The following is a 22,511-nucleotide window of genomic DNA, read 5'->3' as shown; positions in this document are numbered from 1 at the left end:
ACCACATCCACTAGGAACTTTTTTCCATAAATCTGACTAATTGCATTTTTGACCCACTTATTCTTTTGTTTTCAACAATATTCCCTGACAACATATAGCCTAGTTCCCCACTGTGTGATAAGGTACTTTTGCTTATTTTTAAACCCATTGCCTGATAACTTCATTGTTATGAGACATACTGAGCAGTCATTGTGTATGCACTTCCTCTGTCACTCCTGATTCCCTTTGTTCTCAGGGTATTGTATTTGACAAGGCTGTATTTTGGATCTTGTTCTGAATTTACTGCAATGTAATGTTTAAAGCTTTAAAGTGATGGAGTGGAGCTGAATGAACTTTGTCTTTGTCTGCTCTCTTGAGGCTATTGTGTTGTCATCCCTATGCCTGACAGGCCAGTTCATTTACATTTTAAAACCTGGGGTTTAGAATGGATATGTAAATGGACCTTCCAGTTAGTATAGTAATTCCTGCTATTTAGTTTTAAATTAAAGTCCTGATCATAAAGTTAAAATGGAAGATATAATCTGTATTCCTGGCCACTTGTACTGAAAGAATCATAAGTAATAATTTGATTTGAGAGAACTGGAATAAACATTCCATTAAAACAAATCAGCAGTATCATTTCTTTCTACTGTAGGTTCAGAAGCTTGTGTTAGTTTGCACTGACCTTTTGAAACAAAGATTTGCCTTTTCAAACTTACTTTCATGAAACTCTCACAAAAAAGAGAAAAAACAAAAACAAGAGAAGGCCTAGCTTCTCCACTGAGCTCCACGGACAGACCTCTTTTCAATAGTGAGTTCATTCCATTTCAGGAAGCAATATAAGCAAATTACTTTTGCTTATGAACATACTATATGGAGTGTGCATTCATCTTTTTTAGATACAGATTTTTTGAATGGAAATGTTTAAAAAGGCATTGCTCATTTCTCTGGTATTAACAGAACCATGACCTTTCACCCCACGGCCATCTTCCTCTTCTCTTCTTTGTCTTACAGAAGTGAAACCAAATCAATGAAAGATTCCAGTGGACAATATAATTTTCCTTTGTTTATTTTGTTTAAAAATATATATTGTACATTAAAAAAAATAGATAATATATATATATACACATTTCAGCAAATATAAAATGAAACTTTCTATACTCAGAATAATCACAGGTTACTTGAAGAACTATATCCCATACTCTGCAGACATTTATTTACAGTGGAATTATCAAGAGCAATGGTTATCACCCACACTGAACTGACGTTTTCTTTACATACCTACAGCTGTTCTAGGTCTTCTCTAGAGGATTTAACAGACTATTATCATACTAACGTGCAGAATAACATTTGATACCTGCTCTTCCTAGGGGAGGGGGAAAATCCACCCCCTTCCTCTCCATTTTATTGCCTTTTAATGAGTAATTTTCCTAGCTATGACACAATGCAGAGCTTTATATTCCTATTTGATTCAGATGTCTATAGCTGAACAAGCTATTAGCTGATGAAAAAGTAGGATCTCTGTTTAGCTGAGAATATGGTATTACCATCTGCATTTCCAAACAATAGCCTTTATTCGTTAGTGGATCAGTATTATCTTGATCACTTACTAAGTACAAAAGTATTTTAGGAATAAATTTTTAGAGTCAACTCAACACCCCAAAATAGAATTGTTCCTTTGGAGCTACTTAGTTTTGATTTTCACAGAGTTCATGTTTACAGGAAGAGTTTATGAAAATCAGATATTTTCATTAAAACAATATCTAAAAGAGACATTTGCCAACCTCTCCCAAGTTTTGGTCCCCAAACTGCTACCTGAAGACTGTCTTGGGGACCAGCCCAATTTAAAAGAAAAATCCCTTGGGGACTAGCCCAATTTAAAAGAAAAATCCCTTTTTTCACCCCCAAGCCTCTGCTTTTCAAAAAAAAAAAAAAAAAAAAAGTGAAAAGTGAAACCTAAGGAACTGAGAACTGAGACCCTCCACCAACTGGAGGAATCAAAATTTTGTCAGGGAATGATTTTCCTTTTCTCACCTCTCTTGGGTGTTACTAACTCAGAAAGACATCACCACCTTGTGACATTAAATGGCGTGGAGCTGAGGTGCCTCAGCACCATAACAACAGGTATGGCTTCCAACTTAATTGAAAAACCAGCATTTCAGACAGGTAGATTTTCCCTGCTGCTGCCCATTGTGAAATGTGTCTGCCCCATAAAGGTGTAGCCAGACCTGAGGGAAGCATTGTCCCAGTTCTCCCAGGCAGGTGGAATCAAAAATCATTTGGTGTGCTCACACAAGTTTTCATTTGCTTGCTTGCTAAAGAAATGTACCTATTCAAAGGTTAGAAAGATGGTGAAAGAGGTTTTTTTCTGCCTACACATACAAAAGGAAATGGAAGCGGCTGACAGAGCTCTTTTCCCCAGGCTACACAAAGAAGTGGGGAAACCTGGAAAGACAAGGTCATTTGAGGCAAGGAGGGGGGACTGGTGTTTTCCTTGTCTCCTCCTCCTGATGAGTTGTTAATCTCATCCTGCTTTGCAGAAACCCAAGAAGGTATGTGAGGGGGCTCATGGGAAAGCTTTTCTCTCTTGACAGGGTGGGAGGAAAGGAGAAAAGGTCAAGAACAGTGTGTTTACCAAAGCCATGTGCTCCTAGCTGCGTGTTGCCACTGAGAGCAGCTGCTTCTACTCTCAGCTGGCATTCTGTGGTTTTGAATACTAGAGCACTAAATGAAATATGGGGTTTTAATACCCTTTTTTTTTTTTTTAATATATCTACTGTGGGCTGCTAAAGTAAACACAGTATTGCACGAGTGCACATTTCATTCATATAAGCAAAACCCTAAAGCAAAAACAAGGAGTGCAATTAGCAATCAAAGCCCACAGTCAGAGACCCTGGAGTTAGGAATAACTACAAACAGATATAAATTCCCTTTTAAAGAAATATACTTAGAGGACCAGTTGCATAATGATGCAAGCTAAGGAGAACACTGACTCACTAAGTCAATATTTGCTAAATCTACTGGGCCAAATTTGATTCTCATTCAAGACAGAAACAATTTTCCTGTTGTTTCACAGCAATGAAAAGGTCCTGGCCATGGGAATACCAGGCAGCTTGTAACTCACATTTGGTAGAATCACACAGCTAGGAATAGGATTTTCTGTTATCTTCTACTCACCTTTTGACTAGTAATAATGACAGGAAAATCTAGGAATGAATGGAGAAAATACATTCGTTTTCACTAGGGCAGGTAGTAAGCACACACTTACTAAATGTAAGAAATTAAGATGTGAACAAAAAGCCTGGAAGCAGAAGCCTGTCTTCAGAATCAAGATTAAGTTGCTTAGTTGTTGCAGCCAGGTTAACAAAAGAGAAAAAGAAAAAGAAAGGGGAAAAAAGGTCAAAAAAAGTAAAATTTATTTAATAGGACTTTAAGTAAGGGAGCATTGTGTGCTGGGACACATGAAGATCAGCTGGTGCTGGAACATGATGAAGCTGAAAGCTTTGCTCCATGATCTCCTCTGGTATTTTAGAGCAAAAAAGGGAGCAAAAAAGGTATTACTCTGCAGTTTCAAGCAGGGAGGTGGTGTGTGACATGCTGCACTACTGCAGAGTCCTGTTTAGTTTCAATCTCTGCTGTAAGCAGAGTCTGAGGTAAAAGCAGCAACAATGTGGGAAACGTACAGAAAAATTTCCCTGGAAGTAGGCAGTGGCATATTGTAGGTATTATTTAAAATAATCTATTTTATTTTATGTCTATTTTTAATATTTATAATTTTAATGTTTGAATTTATTATTTTACTTTTAAAGAAGTCTATTTAATAAGGCTCCCATAAGCACCTTTTTCTTTAGCCAGCAGTACAAAGGAGAAAGACAGCAGATACTTCTTCTCCTTTTAGGGGCTTCACTACCAAGAAGGAAGGAACATCTGGTCCCTGCACCAAAGTACAGATGAAAAAAATGTATTTAATATTTTCTCTGTGGCTTCTTTTAAAACTGCATGGGGTGAGACATAAAAAGCACCCGGAAAAAACAGAGAGGTCTGATAATCCCACTCCTTTTTTCCACCTTTCTCTGATCAGAAGTAATATCTGTTCTGTGGGCTGAATTCCTCATTCTGTTACAGACCAGGAGCAAGTCCACTGGAGCCAGAAAGCTTGCACACAATGCTAATTCAGACATGCCCTGATGCTAAAAGGGTCTTTTGGTGAGTGAGTTTTTCCATTTCTGGAGCAAGTCTTCTTTCCTCAGCTCTCTCCACAGTCATGAATGCTTTGGGAAAGCTTCATGAATGTAGGAAAAAAAAAAAAAAAAAAAAAAAAGCAACCGGAAATCAAACAGTTTAGAGGGAAAGGGAGTGAAAGAAAAATGTTAAATGTATTGTTTTCTTTTAGAATTACAAAACTTCCCTTCTCAGTAAAGGACATCTAAGACTGGATGTCTAGCACTGGATATGCAGGTTTTGGGTTGAAATGATGCTACTCTGTGGTACTTCGGAATTTTGCTTTTTCTTGTCATTTGCAAGTGACAGCAGAACACCAATTTTCTTTTCAACTGGATGTCATGAGTATTTGCTGATTTTCCTGAATGTGTATCAAAGGTGCTCAAAATGGCTTTAACCTTTTAGATCTTCCACTTAATTAAAAATATAGTTAACATCTTATGATGAAAAAAATTGGTTAGCTTGTAGCTATTATTCAGCCTCTATTTCTGTATTTATAATAAGCTACTCTGTAAGTGGAAGATTTTTATTGATAGCATCTAAGCAGGGTTCTTTTTAGAAAATATGCTTAATGATAAGTAATTGTTCCAGACATAAATTAATCTAAAAGGCACCCACTGTTAACATTATTTGGGAAAAAACAGCCATCACTTTACTTTTTATAAAGCAAGGTAGAAGTATTAACTGTTTACAGTCTTTGTACCCACAAAACCACTCTTCCCTATTTACCTGGAAAGTATAAAGCAAATCAAAGGATGAAGAGTGTACACCATAAGGCCTTCCAAACTTCCACTCAGCAGAATTTAGACAAATTTCTAAGAAAAAATCCAAAGGAGAGACAAATCCTCTTGAATTTCATCAACAATCAAAGCAAATCACTTTTGACAATTAAATTGCCTGTCTCAAAAAAACGGTCTCAAAAAAAAGACAATGCAAAGCTCTTATGGAAGAACTGAGAAGCACACATCTATTTTCCCAGATGCAAATAACTATTGAACTCCTTTTTTATGAGAAGATGTGATTAGTTTTGCTCCAATTTACTCTAAGATAAAGAATCCTAAAGTTTTTGCCTAGGCTACCCTGTCCTTGACACAGAGTTGAGGATTTGGGGGGTCAATTAAACTAATGTATTAAATATTTAATTTTTGTACCCTGCTGAAAACAGTGTAAACCTACATGAGTGAACTCATTCATACATATTCTGTTTTTAAAACCGATCTCCACTGAAAATTCAGTGCAATCAGAAATAATTCTTTTAAGCAACTACGCTCTAGAATTCAAGTTTGGTTGTTTGGGCTTTTTGTTTCTTTACTTTACTACTTTAATCTCACACTCTTTTCTTTTTCAGTCAGTAGTATTTTCCAAGCTCTCATGATCTGTAGGCAAGAACTGTAAGGCTAGACCCAACATCAGCTCAGGTAAAACAAACTGCATTCTCTTCTTTTCTGCCCTGCAAGCATCATCGAAACACAAATAGAAATACAGGCTCCCAAGAGATTTTCCCCAAGATCTATCTTGGTAGTTTATTCTTCTTCCTCCATTTTGGAGAAAGCACTTGCCCGTAACACTTCCATGCAGTTCACAAGAATCAATGTTCCAGTTAACTCTCGCCATGGTTTTGTTATTGGGTTTTTCATTTTATCCAAGGCTGATTGCAGGTCTTGTAAGAGGTCCCTGTAACTATTTCCATAATGGGCACCCCACGTGTAGAGAAAGTCATATGCTGGTTTCCACATCATCTGAAATTAAAGAAATGGGGAGAAAAAAATGTTTAATTGCAGAAATACAATTATTCAGTAAAAAAACCAATTTTTTTTTCCTATAGTAGAAAAGTCATAGAAAAAAAGGAAACAAGTGTTTGATCTCTAGCCACAACAAAATGCTTTATCCTAAAAGGCATATTGATATAAAAACTGCAGTAACCCTATGGACTTCATTTGTATGGAACTCTCAGATTCTTAGAGAGGTAAATAATGGAAAGATTAATCCTTTATTCAAATGATTACCACCAAGATGAAATATATTGGTGCCTGAGAGTACAATTTAAAGAACAGGGGTGAAAGGAAAATACTTTCCCCCTTGGTCATTTTTTCAATGCATACACCCAACAGCATTTTCCCTGCCTGGTATCTGATTGCACTCTTGGTGGCTAATACTTCACTTTATCTCAGTAATCAACATCCCACTGTCTTCCTACTTTAGCCTGAAACTTTTAAAAAGGTCTACTGACATTAATTAAGCTATGACAGCATAATTCAAATACCAAGCTGGATTTACATCTTTCAGAGTGCTGATGTCCAAAGTAAGTTTGCTCAGTTTACAAACAAAAAGATTCTTTTTCCAGCTGCTGCTTTTCCAAATTTAACTTGGGCTATCCACTTCCTAGTTTCCCACTCTTCATTGACAATAAAGGTTTTGCAAACAGCAAATTACAGGCATGATGATATATAAAGCCACAGAGAAACCCATTAGTTCCCTGAAGTTTGCTGTTTTAAGAAAACCACACATACACATAGTGATAAAAGCAGATGGACTGATGTGTGCACATTTCTCTCTGGCCATCTATATACCCACAGAAGAGAACCAGATTATTTTAACATCCTTTCTCTCTTAATGGAAAAATATTTTTCATCTTTCTGGAGGATAATTAAGGAGGAAATTGGTTATTTCCTACACAAAATCCTATTAATTTACAAATAATACACAACATAAAGCTCTACTTCCTTGATTTAAGCTTCATTCACTTGAGGAACAGAGAAGAAGGAGGATTTCTTTGATCATAGTTCTAAGCTTTCCTCCACATTTGCACCAAGAACTCTCAACTTGCCCCAAGATTGATTCTGTCATATTTTCTGTAAACATCTCCCTCAGCTTCTGCTGCCTTTCTCACTAATGCCCAATGGAAAACCCCAGGAAATTCATATCCCCAGTAGTGTGTCTGCTCACTTTGGCTTCTGCCTGCAGTTTAAGCCATAAAGAGTTCCTATGCATCCAGTGAAGTTTCTTATTTTATGTCTACAGAAAGGAAGGGTATCATTATTTACCCCAAATGAATAGTGTCTACTTCTTGCTTTAAGCAAGTCTATCTTGAAATATAACCATAATGTTATAAAAGAAGAAAAATAATTTGGTGGTAGGTGGGAAGAAGGAGAACGATTAATTCTTTCCTTTTATTAGAAAGGCTATGTTGAAAAAAGTTTTTACTGTGTTACTGTATGTATTAGATATTACATCATATTTTAGTGATCTAAAGAAGCTCACCACTGTTCTGTTTATGCTGAGGCCAAAAAGTTTCTATATTTCTATTTTCACACTGATAACCAAGGGACCCAAAAAGAGAAGTTGGGATTTCCTGCTATTCTGCCACTAGCTATGCCTTTTCTGTGCCTCCTGTTTCCTTTCCTTACATTCCTGTTAGACCAGGATATTTGAAGAATTGGGGTAAAGATTTGTGTCTTCACTAGACTGTGAAGAGATAGTGAATATGAAAAGATGCTATGCTTCAATTTGTGGCGAAGGTCAGCCTGACATTGTGCAATCAGAGAAACTGCTGATATATGCCTAAAATACAAAAAATTGCTTTCATTTACTCTGTCAAAACTGTCGAATTTTTTCCTGGGACAAAAGAAAAAAAATAAAAAAGGAAGGGGGGGAGGGATCAAAAGCTTTATAAACTGGTCATCGGTGATGCATAATTAACTCAGCAACTATCTACATACTCACCACACTGAACTAATACTGCAAACCAGGCTTCTAGGGCAGATCCTTTTTCACATTCACATACTCTAATGCAATGGGTGAACTGAATTGCATTTGACACTCCTGAATTATATCAAAGCAGATTTTCAGTCAAAATATTAAATCACTGCAGCATGCTGGGCAAATCTCATCTCAGCTGCATGCTTGAGTTTTCCCTCTGCTCCCACTGCCTCTGCTGAGTAAATGATAACGATACACACATCCTCTGTAAAGTGATTTGGAATTTACTGATGAAAAGCACTTCAAAATCTAGCCACCAATTGTATATACCTCAAGTTGCCTCTGTGATCATCTGAAAGAAGATTTAGCCCGCTAAGAAAAATATTAAGTTTAAAAGTAGAGACATTTTTCAGCCAATCAATGCCCTTGATGACAGAACAGTCTGTGATGGGTAATGAGTTGGATAATGTTTTCAAATCATCCTCAAAAATTAGTAAAAGCTTTGTACTCTCCCATCTTTGTTTGGCTTCCTATTCTCACACCAACAACTACTGTCAATGAGAAAGCTTATCCATTAGACAACTTCAGGCTGAGATAAGATGGTTTTAATCAAGATTCTTTTGTACCTGCTATATAAATGTGAGGCTCAGCAATCAGTCTGAAATAAGATATGAATTTACACTGCATTAAGTACTTTAGTTTTGAATCTCTGCTGAACAGCATATGCAAAACTTTATAGACAGAGCATTGCTTCTCTATGAAGAAATTTAACTTCACCAGAGGACTGAAAAATTCAAAGGTCAGAAGAAAGCACTGAATTTCAGTAAAAAGTTCTGAAACTTAGGGTTAGATTCACAGGACTATGAGAATGCTGAGTTCCATGTGAGATATCAGTGCTAGAAACCTGGTGTGCTTTGAAGTCACATATGTGTGGGCAAGCACTGTTACAAAGCTCAGATAAAACCAAAAAATTCCCCATGGGCCTAAGAGAAAACCTTGAGAACGGACATAAAAATAAAGGAAAATTCTGGTCTTTGATTGCTTGTTCAGTGTTCTCTTTAAAAATACAACATCCTCTAATTTAGAATGAATTTGACTGAACTATCTTCTGACAGAAGACACTGTCATTGAAAGGCAATGTAAGTGGTTTATCATAGAAACAATGTAAAAAAGTCTTGAAAATTAAAGAATAGAATGTACTCAGCTGAAGGTTGGCTTCTTGGAAACTGAAAAAACATTTAAACAAAACCAAAAAAACATATTATATATGTCTATATTTAATAGATAAAAATGAATAGGCATGTTTCTGGAAAAATAATTTTAAGATTATTTTAGTTATACTGTCTGCTAGCAAAGGAGAAAACATTGCCAAATACCATGGAGACCAGGTCTATAATGCCTTCTAAAGAAAGCTGAGGTTTTTCAGACAAATTCAGAAAGCTCAGTAAGTAAAAAATAATTCTAGCAAAATAAACAAAGCACTGTTTAAAAGTTAAAAAAAAAATAAAACAAAAGCAAACATAATGGAAATGGACAAGCATTCACATTCTATTTGATTTTGACATTTTAGAATAGTCTAGTGCAAAACCAGAATCATTAAAAGTGTTTTTCTTTTTAGGAGTAGGAGACTAAGGCTTGGTAGAGCAGAGTTTTATCAGAAAAATTATTTCAGGAGGAAGATCCATCCAGGCATAGCTACTGTACCCAGAACAGCTGAAAAAAAATGAAGATGAAAATCCACGAAATAGCACACAAAGAAAAGCAAGATCAGGGGAGGAGGCAGTGTTTATAAACAACAATTAGAGATAATTTTACAGAAAAGTGCAGAACTTTGCATGTAAAGTTATGGCATTTTGATGTAATATTGGTTGGGGAGGGTGGGGCATTCAAAGGGAATAAGTGGTTGTGGTTCATGATTGTAGCAGAAATCTCCTAATAGTTATCACCAGGCAGATAAAACTGAGACACTCACTGAATTTAGACTATGGAAAGGAGGGCAATTTAGGCAGGGAGCAGTAAGAATCAGCTACAGGAAAAGAGAAATAAAAATTAATTTAAGTAGTTGTGAACCTTTGAGGAGAAAAGAGCAAATCCTTTGGTACTGAGAGGTAAGAGAGAAGGAATTTGGGCTGGATTATGGTCACTACCTGCAATAATCTGGGAAAGACAGTACAGGCAGAGGGAGTCTTGAGCATGAATGTCAGTGATCAAGACAGAAAGGTCAGGTGAGCATCATTAAAATAAGAGTAAAGAAATGGAGGAACCAACTTGGTTGCCCAGGCAAAGTTGTGCCAGGACCACAGGTTCAGAGGCATGGACAATGGCCCACCCTAAACCTTGTGGCATATCTGACACCGCAAGGATGCCAGGGGTACCTCTGGGCACTTCAGATGGCACTAAAAATATAGTTAGGTACCTAGGTTTCTCTGACTTTTATTTATAACTCATACTTCTATATAAGCAGAGTGCTTTACAAAGGAGGGTAACGAGCATAACCTACCTGATAAACCAGAAAATTAAATTATGGATTTGCAATGTCGACATAGTAGGTAAAAGGTGGCGTTGGTGTCAGCTTCCAATGCCTTACCATGATACTTAAGCTAAAGGATGCTAAATCTTACACAAGTGCAGAAGAGTTAGCAGTGGAGGTAAGCTTCCTTTTAGTGGAAGTTGTACTGAGGGTGAAATGGGTCATGCAAGGTCTGAATGCTCTTCCTCACTGTGCCTGAAATGACAACAGTCAGGAAAGAGCTGGGCAGAGGAATAAGGAAGATGAACAAGTAGGCAGGGCAGCAGAAAGGGACTGAGAGTGGCCCTTGGGGTGGGTGTAGAGAGCTGAAGCCGAGAGATCAGGACCTCCTCAGCAAATAATTAGGTGCAATGACACTGAGCCACCAGCCTCAAAGGATTATCTAGAGAATTGTAAACAAAAGTTAATGAGAATTCCTTGCCTTGAATGGCTTGTTAAGGCAAATTAAGTGAAGAGCTGAACGCCAAGAGGAAAGAAACACACAAAGCAAGGGAAAAAAAAAAAAAAAAGTCCCTGGCTTTGTGCAGAGGAGCACCATTACACCACAGCCTTACCTCCAGAGCTACCACACCATTTATCCCCTGGTGGGGTACTTCATAAGCCTCGATTTGCTGCTTTGTCAGTCGGGCGACCTTCTCTGCGAGCTCCCGCCAGTATTTGCCAAGCTTGACAGCTGAAGTCAAAATGATGGTGTCCTGGGCAAGACGTGCCACTAATCCCTGGCAATCTATTTTCAAAAGTGCCTGCAACAATCATTTTCATTAGAGTTCCTTCACCAGTAATTACAAACAGAACATTATAATTTGTTTCAATAGCAGTATTCTGCATTTCTAATCAGACAGGAAAGCTTTTTGTCTATTTTGTGTTCTTACAAATATGTAACTTTTTTCCTAGTTTCATAGGAAAACTGCACACAAGCTTAATAAAAACCAAACTGGCATTTAGCTGCTTCAGCATTCCAGATCCTGCCAAGCTTACAGATCCTAAAGAAAAAATACGCTTCTCCAACAAAAATACTTGGGACATCTAATTTAGCTTCATGACAGTAAGACATGAAACTTAGAAATGAAGCTAAAGTACTAATAGCTGAGGTGTGGTCTTCCATCTACAGTTTTTCTGGAAAATCTCTGGCTACAGTGGCCAGCACCTTTTGATTTACTTCGCCTGCAGAACTGATAATTTGCTGAGCATTAAGCAGAAATGCAAGCATAAAACTCTTCCCTCCTCCGTGCCAAATAAGCAAACAAATTAAAATGGTTCCAGGAATGAAACTCTTAAATGCAGATATGTTGTGTTCCCCATTCTTTATTTGTTTGGGTAATCGCTAATGAGAAAAATATGTGGGTTTGTTTTTTTTCCTTCTCCTCAAATTAACAGCAAAATGTTCCACTGAAAATGTTGATTTTTTTCAGTGAAAGGTCAAGAACAAAATCTGGACATTTTCCCCGTATTATAGATATCAATTTTTAATAAAATAGCAAGCACTTCTGCAGAAATCAGACATCTGTTTGATTTAATTGTAAAATGTTTTTCCATAAAAGCTGTTATTGTAAAGAGTAGAAATTTTGCTAGGCACAATAATGAGAAGCAGACTATAGTATCAAATGCTCCTGTACTTTGGCAAAGTGGAGATAAAGTTGCTTGGTTTGCATTTGCTCTGATAATCAAGAACCTTATTAACTGTAAAAATATGTGATAATTAAAAGAAATAACCAGTAAACTCTACCAAAAAAAAAAAAAAATTACATGAAGAATATTCAGCTATAAGGCTAGTTCTATGAAGACAGGGATCTGCATTGGCATTTCATGGCTCACAATAATATACATTTCAAACAAATGAGACATCTTGTTAATCTAATTAGTCCCTACCTTTTGCTGTTCCTTAATGAACTCTATTTAACTGTTTTTCAGAAAAAGTTTAGATCATTTTCACCTTTAACTTCCCCCTCCCCTCTTTTTGTACAAAGACACACAGATTAAACTATACTTCCTACTCGCTCAGTTTTCTATTACATGGTTTAATGCAGTCTTTAAACTTGTAAGTGGCCGCTGCTACCAAAATTTACTGAATTCTGTTGAAACTGTTGTCAGTGCTTCAAAGGGGATAGAGTAGTCATGAGAAGTAAACCTGGTTAAGGTTTGCAGTTCAAGATAGACAAAGAGCTTTAGATGAAAGTGAATTTTTATACATTCATTTTTAAAACTCTTTAGTTTTGTACGAGAAAGTTAATTCTCTTCTGTCCCTAAGTAGACTGCGAGACTTTTCAGTCAGAGCTGAAGACAGCATCAAGTGATGGCTAATTCCAAATTAATTTGCACACAGATCCATCAGTAAATTAAGATAGTTAACAGTACAACATATTATCTGGAAGTATTTAGAATGAAACCACTTTTGAGTCGTATGTAACCATATGAATCACATAGAAGTTGTCCAGAGGCTTACAAACTTTTAAGAATATCTACAAAAATATGTACTAAAATACTTGTAGTATTGTCCTTAGGTCACTATAAAATTGACTATAAAGTTTTCACGTTTAAACAGAAAATCTTGACTTAAATATGGGGGCCAGGATTGTTTTGTTTCAAAAACACAAAGCAAACTTAGATATGCACCTTAGAGTACACAAGGTATATAAATATATATGTGGGATGGAGTTTCCATACTATAGGAGTACTAAATATTTCACTGTGGGAATAGGAACGGGAATTGCTCAGCAATTTACCAAGATGACTTCCATGGCAAAAGACAAAACTATTTCAATCATGGTCATTTAAAAACAAAGTAATTCAGCTCAGTCAAACAACTATACGAGCAAGGCTCCTGGAACATTTGCAGTACACTGCTTAGAAATAATTCATCAACATATTATTATTCAGGAGAGTCAGAATGTATTTTCCATTCAGAGGTTTCTACAATTTTTAGTGATATTATGTCCAGGCTGCAGGACCATGTTTTCTTGTTCACACATTAGTATCAAGTAGTTTCTTGGCAATACATTCCCAGTAACTAAGTTATAGCACACAATACTTACAACAATGAGCTCATAAAGAAATAGTCTTTTTTTTTTGTTAGCATGGCAATCTTCCTTCATCTTCTTAACAATGTGTGCAACTCTCTCCGATTCTTTATCAGCAAGGGCCTCATTGAAGTCATCCAAAGACATCTGTGAGTATCCCAGTACCTCAGCCAAAGCTCTCCAGTCATAAACACTCTCTGATACTGTAGAAAGAACTACTGAGTAGATGTAAGTCAGTTTTTTGAATGGCAATGAGATTTGTTCAACAAGACTCCTGGTTGTTAGCTCACTATCAGCAGTGTCTATCGCTTGTTCTCTGGAAATCACTTTTATGTTTTTGCAATGGACAAGGCCGATCTTTTTTCTGAGAACTCCAACATACCACTCTTTTATTTTAGTTTGTCCAATGGCTTTTATTTTATCTTCACCAAGAAGTGCTATTGTGTCCCCTTTAAAATACTCTAGCAAATAATCGATCTTGTTTTGACGTAAGACAGTTTTCAAAGCCACTCCATAAGTATTAACACTCAGAGTTTTATCTTGAAACTTTGGATATTTAACTGTTGGTATTAAAAACAAAGGTGCAGACTTGATTTCTTTCCGGTTTTGTAAGCGTTTTGGCCTGTTGATAATTCCACTTAATTTTGGAGCTGGATCAGGAGTTGTAACATGGAATTGTGTTACTTGGCTACTTTTTAAGACTTTAATCTGAACAAGGAAAACAAAGAAATGCATCTCTCTACATCCGAGCATGGAAAACAGGAATTGTTGGCGGACCATTTCACCAGTTTTCAGCTCCTCCTCTTTAATATGTTTGCTTTGGTCTTCCATCTTCACTTCAAAGTCTGGGTCACAGGATACCAAAGAAATGTTTAGATCTTGTGGCTTTTCAAGCAGAAATGTATGTTTTCCCCACAGCTGAAACACAACGGGAGGCATACTTTTCCCCGCCTTTTTTATATCGCATATTGTGAGCTTTCCTGGAATGTAGTTGTGACCAAAGATTGTAAAAACGGCTGTAAAAGATGGGTGAATATATTTGGGACCATAAATTCCAACTGAGATTGTCCTATGAACATAGTCCCAGACATTAGTTGCTGGAGGCTGGATTTTGTTTGCTTGTATGGCAATCACTGTATACATTACATGACTTAGGTCCTTTAGCTTCACTTGTATGGTATCTTGATAAGTGTAGCAATTCTCTAGCTTCTTAAAAGGTCCTTCTTTATTGTGACTGAAAAAACACACAATATCACTCATAACTTGGCTGAGTGGATCATTCTTCACTTTAGCTGCTACTTTTACCTCAAGGAAAATGGCTTCCCTTGTGTTGAGGTTGCTCAGTGTGAGTTCTATCAGAGGACTCACCGTGCTACACAGCTCATTGTTAAATGATGGTGGAGGATTAAGGATAGCCTTTAAACCAACTTCTTGGAATTCCCCAGGTAGTACATGACCCACAGGGACATGCACGTTGATATCTGAGTCGGGTAGCTGTACTGAACCCCCTTCATGATTCAGTTTACATACTACATGAATGTCTGTAGCTTGTGTTTGTGCCCATCCAGGACTATGGCTCATGGCTTCTAGATCTAGGCAAGATCGGGTGAGTTGTCGGTGACTCAACCAAGCCATCCTGTAAGCCTCACGGTCATTTTGAAACTGTGTCACATCTGAAGCTGAAGTTTTTTGAGATGCTGTCTTGTGAGGGTTAAATCTTCTGTTATCAGCGATATCCAGGAAGTCAGAGACACTCTTGGACCTTCCAGATCTTCTGGCTGAAGTCTTTCTTAGAAGACAATCAATATCCAGCTCATCACCTGAGGAAGCCAAGGAATCTCTGTTGGTAGAAACTTTGGAGAACAAATAGGGGTTTTCTTTCAAGACTGAAAGGTATTTATTATTTTTGTTTCTGTTTGAAGCAGCTATGTCATGTATGAAAGGGTTGGAGGCTGACAGTTCATTCCAGAAAGGATTAGTCTTGGAAACAACATGGCCATGTTTGAATACGTCCGACAAGTCAATACCCAAGGCCCCTTTGCTTTCACTGACATCTGTTTAAAAGAAAAAAAAAGAAGCATTTCCTGAAGAACAGAGACATGAGACATTCCATTCACTTCCAACTGGCAGTCTGCTAAGCTACCAGGTGACTAAATTTATCCTCCTAAAATACATATAAATCGTTCATGTATTTTTCTTCAGGTTTTTAAAAGTATCAGTATTGATTTTGAAGTAGCATTAAGAATCTTTGTTAACACAAACAGTGCTGGAAGTTGTAAAGCATCCTCTGGAAGGTGCTGATCACTATCAACTCCTGTGATTTTTAATTGGCATTGAATATGTTAACACCCTATTAGGTATAAACCCTTACATTCCAGTGATCTTTGGCCTCTTACAAAATTCTGTGGATTTCTTTCCTCTCTGTCTAACTCTCTACAAAGATTAAACAACTACTGTTTCGTTTATTGAACACCATAGAAAGTAAAGACAAATGCATTATTGAGGACTCCTTTTCATGCTAGTGAACATGCATTTATTTGGTAACAACACTCTTTATATCAGGGTGTGTGAGATCTGTTATGCAAGCTTTTCATTAAGAAATTCATTGTTATAATTTATGAGATCTTGAAATTTGAAGATAATTTTTTTTCAGCTACTATTTTTTTTAAGATTGAATGTAAATTGACAAATAGTGGTGTATCAGCAATATTGAAATATGCTTTCTAATAGAAATATTATTCATAGTAATGTTTATTTGTTCTGAAGACAAGATGTCCTGATATTTTATACTAATAACTCTTTGTAGAAGCTGTTTTGTAGGTTGATTAAGACTCACACTCCTTACAATGAAGAGAGTATCCACGCGTTTTTCTGCCAAGGGCTTCTATTACTTCAGTTTGCCTTTTTTTTCTATGTACAAAGGTAATACCATCCTTTCTTTGTACATCTTTGTGAAGAATTCTATTTTTAGAAGGAAGTTCAACATTTCTATTATTTCAGTATGCCTATATCCTTCATTCTTAGACTTATCACAGTACCTTCCATCTCCAAGGTTACTAATTATTGCTCAACTGCAAAAAATGACAGTGCATTCAACCATTAAAAAAGTTAGTACTTTTCTTTTAGCTTAATTTTTTTTTAATACCATATTTTCCCAGAGTTCTAGAAAAGCCCCAATTTGGAAAAAAACTAAGTGGAATTTACCTGCTTCCCAGCTGCCCATCTGTAAGGCTGTATCATTTTTTGACAGGAGCCTTCCAGGTGAGATGCTGGGGGGTATGAGCCCAGGGGCAGCCTCTTCCCCCTCAGGCACCTACCTTTGGCCAGGACAACCAGGTAGGGCTGGACTGCTCAAGCACCAACTGAAAAGTCTTTCTGTTTCTATCTGCAGGCCAAAAACTTTCCTTGAGCTGTGATGTTGTTACAGTCAGATCATTAGTATCTATTAAAAATTAAATTACTTAATCCCAAAATAAATGGTTGGTTTGTTTGTTTCCCTATCCTAAAAGGCATGCTTCTACAGGAAAAATCTGAGCAAAAGGCTCTGGCAAAGCCTGAGCCATTAGTCTGGGTGCTTTCTCAAGACAAATTAGCAGCACAGATTACTGGAGTGCAGGTAATAAGTAGGAGTAAGGAAATAATTCCTGATTCCCAGCTCACACAGCAGGTGCCAGGCTCGCTGTTACTCACACCTCCTGCTGGGCAAAAAAAAAAAAAAAAAGCTAAGAGAATGCCTACCTTGTGAAGAGGACAGGTTTTTTAACTTTTGGGTTAAAATAGCAATGAGATTAAATCAATTGGGCTGAGATTCATTCTTAAACTGGGCTGTCTCCAAAATTACCTTGCCTTCCTGATTCTTAAAAATTTAAAGTACTGTAGTCTGGCTAAGAACTCCCTCTTCTCTTCCCCATCTGGACCTCTAGTAAACACACTATGTAGCATTTATTTGTATAAGGTTAATGATTCCAGCTCTTCATCCCAACCTGACTGACCCATATTTGCTATGGCAGGTGACAGAGCACTTCTCTCATATGCCAGTAAGTTTCTCCTGGGGGACCTTGTGACAACCCCTTGTGTTCTGATTCCAGAGACACCTGTGATGGCCTGAACTCTGCAAACCACAGGCAAGAAAAAAGTAAAATCAATTGTTTACAGAGGTTTACTGAGTAGCTACAGCTCTTGACAGTATTAGAGTGTTGCAGAAATAGAGATGTTAGGTGGAGAGCCCTAATACAAAAAAAAAAAAAAAAAATAAGGAGAAGAAACATACTGTAGTTGGTTGATGGTGTCCTGTCATCCACATCAATCAAAGTTCCCTCTGACCTGCTTCGGGGAATCTCCCCACTGGTTAGGGAGTCTGTTCCACTACTAGAAGTGTTCTCCTAGGAAACAGTTAAACATGTAACACATCATCAAATGCATATTTTGAAAAAGGGAAAACTGTTTAAGAATAATTGAGCTTTCTTCCTGTGATATGACAAAAATGAAACAAGTTGCAATCATAGTTTATAAGTAAATTTATGGAGTCTGCCCAAGAGCATCTCAAACAAAGTGAGTCTTACTGTCTCGTTTAGAGCAAAACCACCAGATGCTAAAGCTGCAGTATAATACAGTACCTCAGTCCATAGTGTAGTCCAATAACTCACATAATTAAATGTCTTGCAACTGAAAATGAGCCAATTGTATTGTAACTTCCATTCAGAAGTTCTTGAATAAAAACTTTAAAACAAAACAAAAAAATCTTTGTTCCTGTTTTCAGATAAATTTAACAAGAATTGTTAAAGGGAAAGATCTGGATCTCTTACTTCCTTTGCCAATTAATCCATGCTCTTATCTGAGTGAACATTGTCAGATTTGCCTTTTAGTCTGTGCAAGAGTAACTTAAAGTACACTTTCAAAGGGCTTGTGCCAGCACAGCAACAGCCTAGGAGAGGACATCTAGGTCTCTCCTAATCCTAGTTCTGGCTACAAGAAGTTCTGTTTGGTTTTGAAACAACTGGCACACGGACTGGGCCATATAGGAGCTGTCAACCAGATTCTGTAGTTTAAAGCAAATCAGCAGCAAACCTATTTCAAGGGCACACAAGAGGGGCATCACACCGAGGCAGGTGACAGGAGAATGAACCTCTCAAGGCGCTGCTGATTAATGCTATTTCTAGCTTCCCAGAAAGGGGAGTTGCAAGTCTCCAAAAAAGTGTTTCATGTCCTGTATGCCAAAGTTACTGTGTCCCCAAAACAGTAACTGGAGGAAATACAACCTTCTAGGACTTTTTGTGCGGGAAAGCTCATTAAATTAGTGCTATAAACCAAGAGATCCGTTAGTGACTTTCCCAGAAAGTCATCTCATTGATGCTATACATTGTGGGGTATAAATACTGATGGGCAATAAAACATTAAACATGATTTAAAAACAAACAAACAAAACCAAATAAAAAACCCAAAACAAACAAACAAAACAGAAAAGACAAAAGTTTTTTTGGTTTTTGGGTCCATTCACAGGATACAAGGGTCAGCTTTTTCTCAGGAGTATGAAATACTGACGCCTGTTATTACTGCAGTCGTAACTGCAGCCTAAGCAGATCTCATTTAATGAGATTTTAAATGAAAAATAACTTAAAAAAAAAAAAAAAAAAAAAAAGACACATTGGTCCTGGTTTTAACTGTGGCTGTAAGAAAAAGGAATTTTCAGTTACATATCTAATATGTGAGTTAGGGGAAAAAAGAAAGCATACCTTATTTCAAAGCATTAGAAAGTAGAAGCCAACTGCCTGTTTCCATTGCACAATGCAATGGTGTAGGACACCCTCTTTTTTTTTGCCACTGAAAATGTAAATTGGTGCTTTTTTTTCTTCCCACAAAAGCTACCTTCAGCTAATGGCAATCTGTTCAGGTGCTGATTTGCACTCACACAGGACACAAGGCTGAGGTCAGGAGAACCGATTGTCACCCAGCTACTCTGCTATTGCAGGGCTGTAAGGGCTTCCAGGTTCTTCTGTTACCAGAAATCTCAGCTCTTGGCCTTAAATGTCCTTATTTCAGATAGCAATGAAAGCTAGCCTCCAAGACTAATATGTTGAGGCTTCTGCCATTTGTACCCCCCCAAACTGGAAAATAAAATGTCTCCTTAATCCCAACACCATAATTTCAACATCTGATGTCTCACACATATTTAATAATATCTAGTATTCCTTCTGTTGTTGATAAGGGACAATAGCTTTGATAATGTGTACGGATTCCTTAAAAGAAAATAATTTTTATTTTGCTGCTACATCTCAGAATGTTTAAAAAGCGAACCATTGTATTAACATACAAGATTGATATCTCAGGCTTCTACATCAGGGACTGGGGAGGCATCATCACATCCATGGTCTAAAATCCCAATAAGCGTACAAAAAGAAAGTCTGCTTCTTGCAATGCAAGTGTATTTTTGCCAGCACTAAACTCTGACTGATGACTTTTTTATTAATTGAAATATGAGTCTAAGAGCAGTTCTCTAAATAGTTAAAACACAGACAATTATTTCAGTAGCTGTATGAAGTGGCAGGCAGTAACTAAGGATGAGAAAAGAGCACAAGAGCGCAAGTAGATGCACGGGGGCTAAAATAGGAAATCCATGTGGAAAGAGGAGGGAGAGAGAAAGAGAAAGAAAAACAGTCTCTTTACACAGTGGGAGTATATTGACAGAGACATGACAACTAGCTTGCTTATAGAAGTTTTATAAACACTATGAATTTCTGCAAATAGAATAACCATTTCCTAAAAGTTCCCTCTGGGAACTCCTCAAAACCTTCACCACTAGCCTGGAACAGAGACAGAAAAGGCAAAGACTTAAAAGGAAAACCACTTTCAAAAATAATCCTTCCCCCACTTGGAAGCATTTTGATGAGGGAGCCCTTGTGATTGAGGCATGTCCTCAGACCAGCCAAGAAGAGGATGAGAGCTGGGACGAGATATAAACATTCCTGGGCAAAAGATGACCACATCTGGTCAGCATGTCAAGACATGTGGGAAATGCTGGGGACAAGCTGTACACACACTATCAGGTACCAGGCAATGTGTGTCCTAAACAGAGTTCCTTGATCTGACACCAGGCTGGGTCCTGTCTCTTTGTGCTGGGAATGAATGAATGATCTCGCCCTCTGTGCCTTTGTATGAGACTAGGAAAATAAGAAAACACAATGTTCCTCCTTTCTCCCGGGTACATTCAGTGATAAAATAGCATCCCAAATGAAATTTTTGGTGGGACTATTAATTAGGAACTTACCTGTACAAATCCAGAACAATCAGCCTCAAGAGAAGAGCGATCAGCGCACATAGGATATAAAGCCATGATGATCAGTGTTGAAGGGGAAAGGTACAAAACGCCTTTGCTGCAGAAGAGGGAATTACATGTGGGAAGAAACAGAAGGTAAAGCTTTTCATTTGCTGTAGCTACTGATTAAGAAAGATGAAAACAGAAAAGTGCTTAATGGTGCAAAGGATTATTTGACTGATGATATGTCAGCTCACAGTGCGAAGTGGGAGTGAGCAGCGGATGAAGAAGTGAAGGGGCTGGAAAGAGATCAGCTGTGGAGATGACCAGTGAGAGAACCAGAGTGACTGCAGAGAGAAGTGACATTCTTCTGTATGAGGGCAAGAAAGAGCTGGTGAGGTGTATTCTGGTGTCCAAGCCTGAAGTGCATTGCTCTACTTGGAAGAGCAGTGGACTCAGCTCAAGACCCAGAGTGCTGCTATTAGGCATATTGCAGCACTGGCACAGAGGAAGAAAAACACATTAGAGGAAGAAGAATGTCTCAAGTAGAAACTTCAGTTTCACAGAAATCGGGAGACAGATACGGTGCAAATGGCACTTCTGCTGCATGTGATTTCTCCAGAATTCTCTTCCAGGTCTTTTAAAATTCAAGTGCAACTTATTTTTATTTTTTTCCAGTCTCTCTACCAAAGAAAACATGTCCTGCTGTACTTAAAATAACAGTAAGGAAGAAAATTTTAAAAGCCCAAAAGAAAACATTTCCCCACTGTCTTTTCCCTCAAAAATGAGAAAGAACACATTCCTTTGTGTTTTTAAAGTATTGACATCCCAACTAGCGATTTGTCTTTCATTCAACCTTAACCCTGTCCAGCCTTCTTCAAAAGGAGGTGAAGGTAAGACCAGAGCTCTGCTGTGGCAGTGTCTCTACATGAACCTTTCACAGATCGTGCTACTCAGCCATACCATTATTCACAGTGATTCATGGTCCTTTTATCCAGAGGGTGAAGCTTATGCAGTTGCAAAGACAGAACAAGTAACACAAGCAGATGATGGCAATGGGCCTCATTCATCAGGCTCACTTTTAGCTGTCATGGGGAAAAAATGACTTGCTAGTTTATTTCTGAAAAGCTAGATTTGCCAGAACATTAAATACAGTGTTCCTGACTTGACCAAGAACTGAGTGTACTGAATTATTTAAATTCTATGCAATAGAGAGAAGAAAAAGAATTCTAAAGAGAAAGCAATGCAAAGAAGAGAGACAGCTTCAGAAGGCACCACACATCATCATCAAATCTAAAAGACATCTTGTTCTCAGAAAATTAACATGTTTCTAGCTAAACACTTGTTAGAGTAATAGGTCATACTTTAACAGTCCCTTGGTACTTGTGGCCCAGAATCAGCATTTGGTGACAAGTAGTGGGACTGCTTACCACATTTTTATTACAGGGCTGAATGGTGGTACTATAGCTAGTGATTGTAAAGGATAGAGAATGAAACCTTCAGCTGAAGTGAAAAAGTCTTTAGCTTAACTCTCTTAGCCTAGCCCATGTGAAGCAGTGAAGGAAATGTAGCTGTATCTCATTCTGTACAAACACAGAAATGGCTTTTAATGGTCAACCTCAAGAGATCTCAGCTCTATAATAACTATTTTACTAATACTTGGCAGTTATCTCAATACTTTAACATGATCCTATTACTTGTCACTTTGCCTTGAAGTGGGTCATCCTCCCAGTAGATTTCCACAAGTTCACAAGTGAGTTTTTGCAGGCTCTGCATAGCTTTGCATGACCCAGAACTGACTGCTTTACTGCCT

General features: G+C 37.5%; 1 protein-coding gene across 1 annotated transcript; it reads right to left on the bottom strand.

Annotated features, from left to right (window-relative positions):
* Positions 1 to 5,535: 5,535 nt before the first annotated feature.
* On the bottom strand, positions 5,536 to 20,776 carry MACC1 (MET transcriptional regulator MACC1). The gene is made up of 5 exons (XM_071736866.1): positions 20,711 to 20,776; positions 17,717 to 17,828; positions 13,462 to 15,500; positions 10,984 to 11,172; positions 5,536 to 5,939 (listed from the first exon to the last, which is right to left on the bottom strand). Exons 1-5 carry the CDS (start codon positions 20,774 to 20,776, stop codon positions 5,724 to 5,726), a joined length of 2,622 nt encoding a protein of 873 aa, XP_071592967.1. The 3' UTR covers positions 5,536 to 5,723.
* Positions 20,777 to 22,511: the final 1,735 nt, after the last annotated feature.

The sequence above is a fragment of the Heliangelus exortis genome, chromosome 2 (genome assembly GCF_036169615.1).
Source record: "Heliangelus exortis chromosome 2, bHelExo1.hap1, whole genome shotgun sequence".
Lineage (NCBI taxonomy): Eukaryota > Metazoa > Chordata > Aves > Apodiformes > Trochilidae > Heliangelus > Heliangelus exortis.
Note: the sequence above shows the minus strand (reverse complement) of the source record. Positions and strands in the feature narration are given on the sequence as shown.

What these genes read in the sequence shown, in the direction of transcription:
- MACC1 (XM_071736866.1), bottom strand. Translation starts at nt 20,776, where the DNA reads ATGGCTTTATATCCTATGTGCGCTGATCGCTCTTCTCTTGAGGCTGAT. An exon ending in GACACCATCAACCAACTACA is followed by an intron (nt 15,501 to 17,716) that starts GTATGTTTCTTC and finishes TCTTTTAAACAG; the next exon opens with ATGTCAGTGAAAGCAAAGGG. An exon ending in ATGGTGTGGTAGCTCTGGAG is followed by an intron (nt 5,940 to 10,983) that starts GTAAGGCTGTGG and finishes CTTTAATTTCAG; the next exon opens with ATGATGTGGAAACCAGCATA.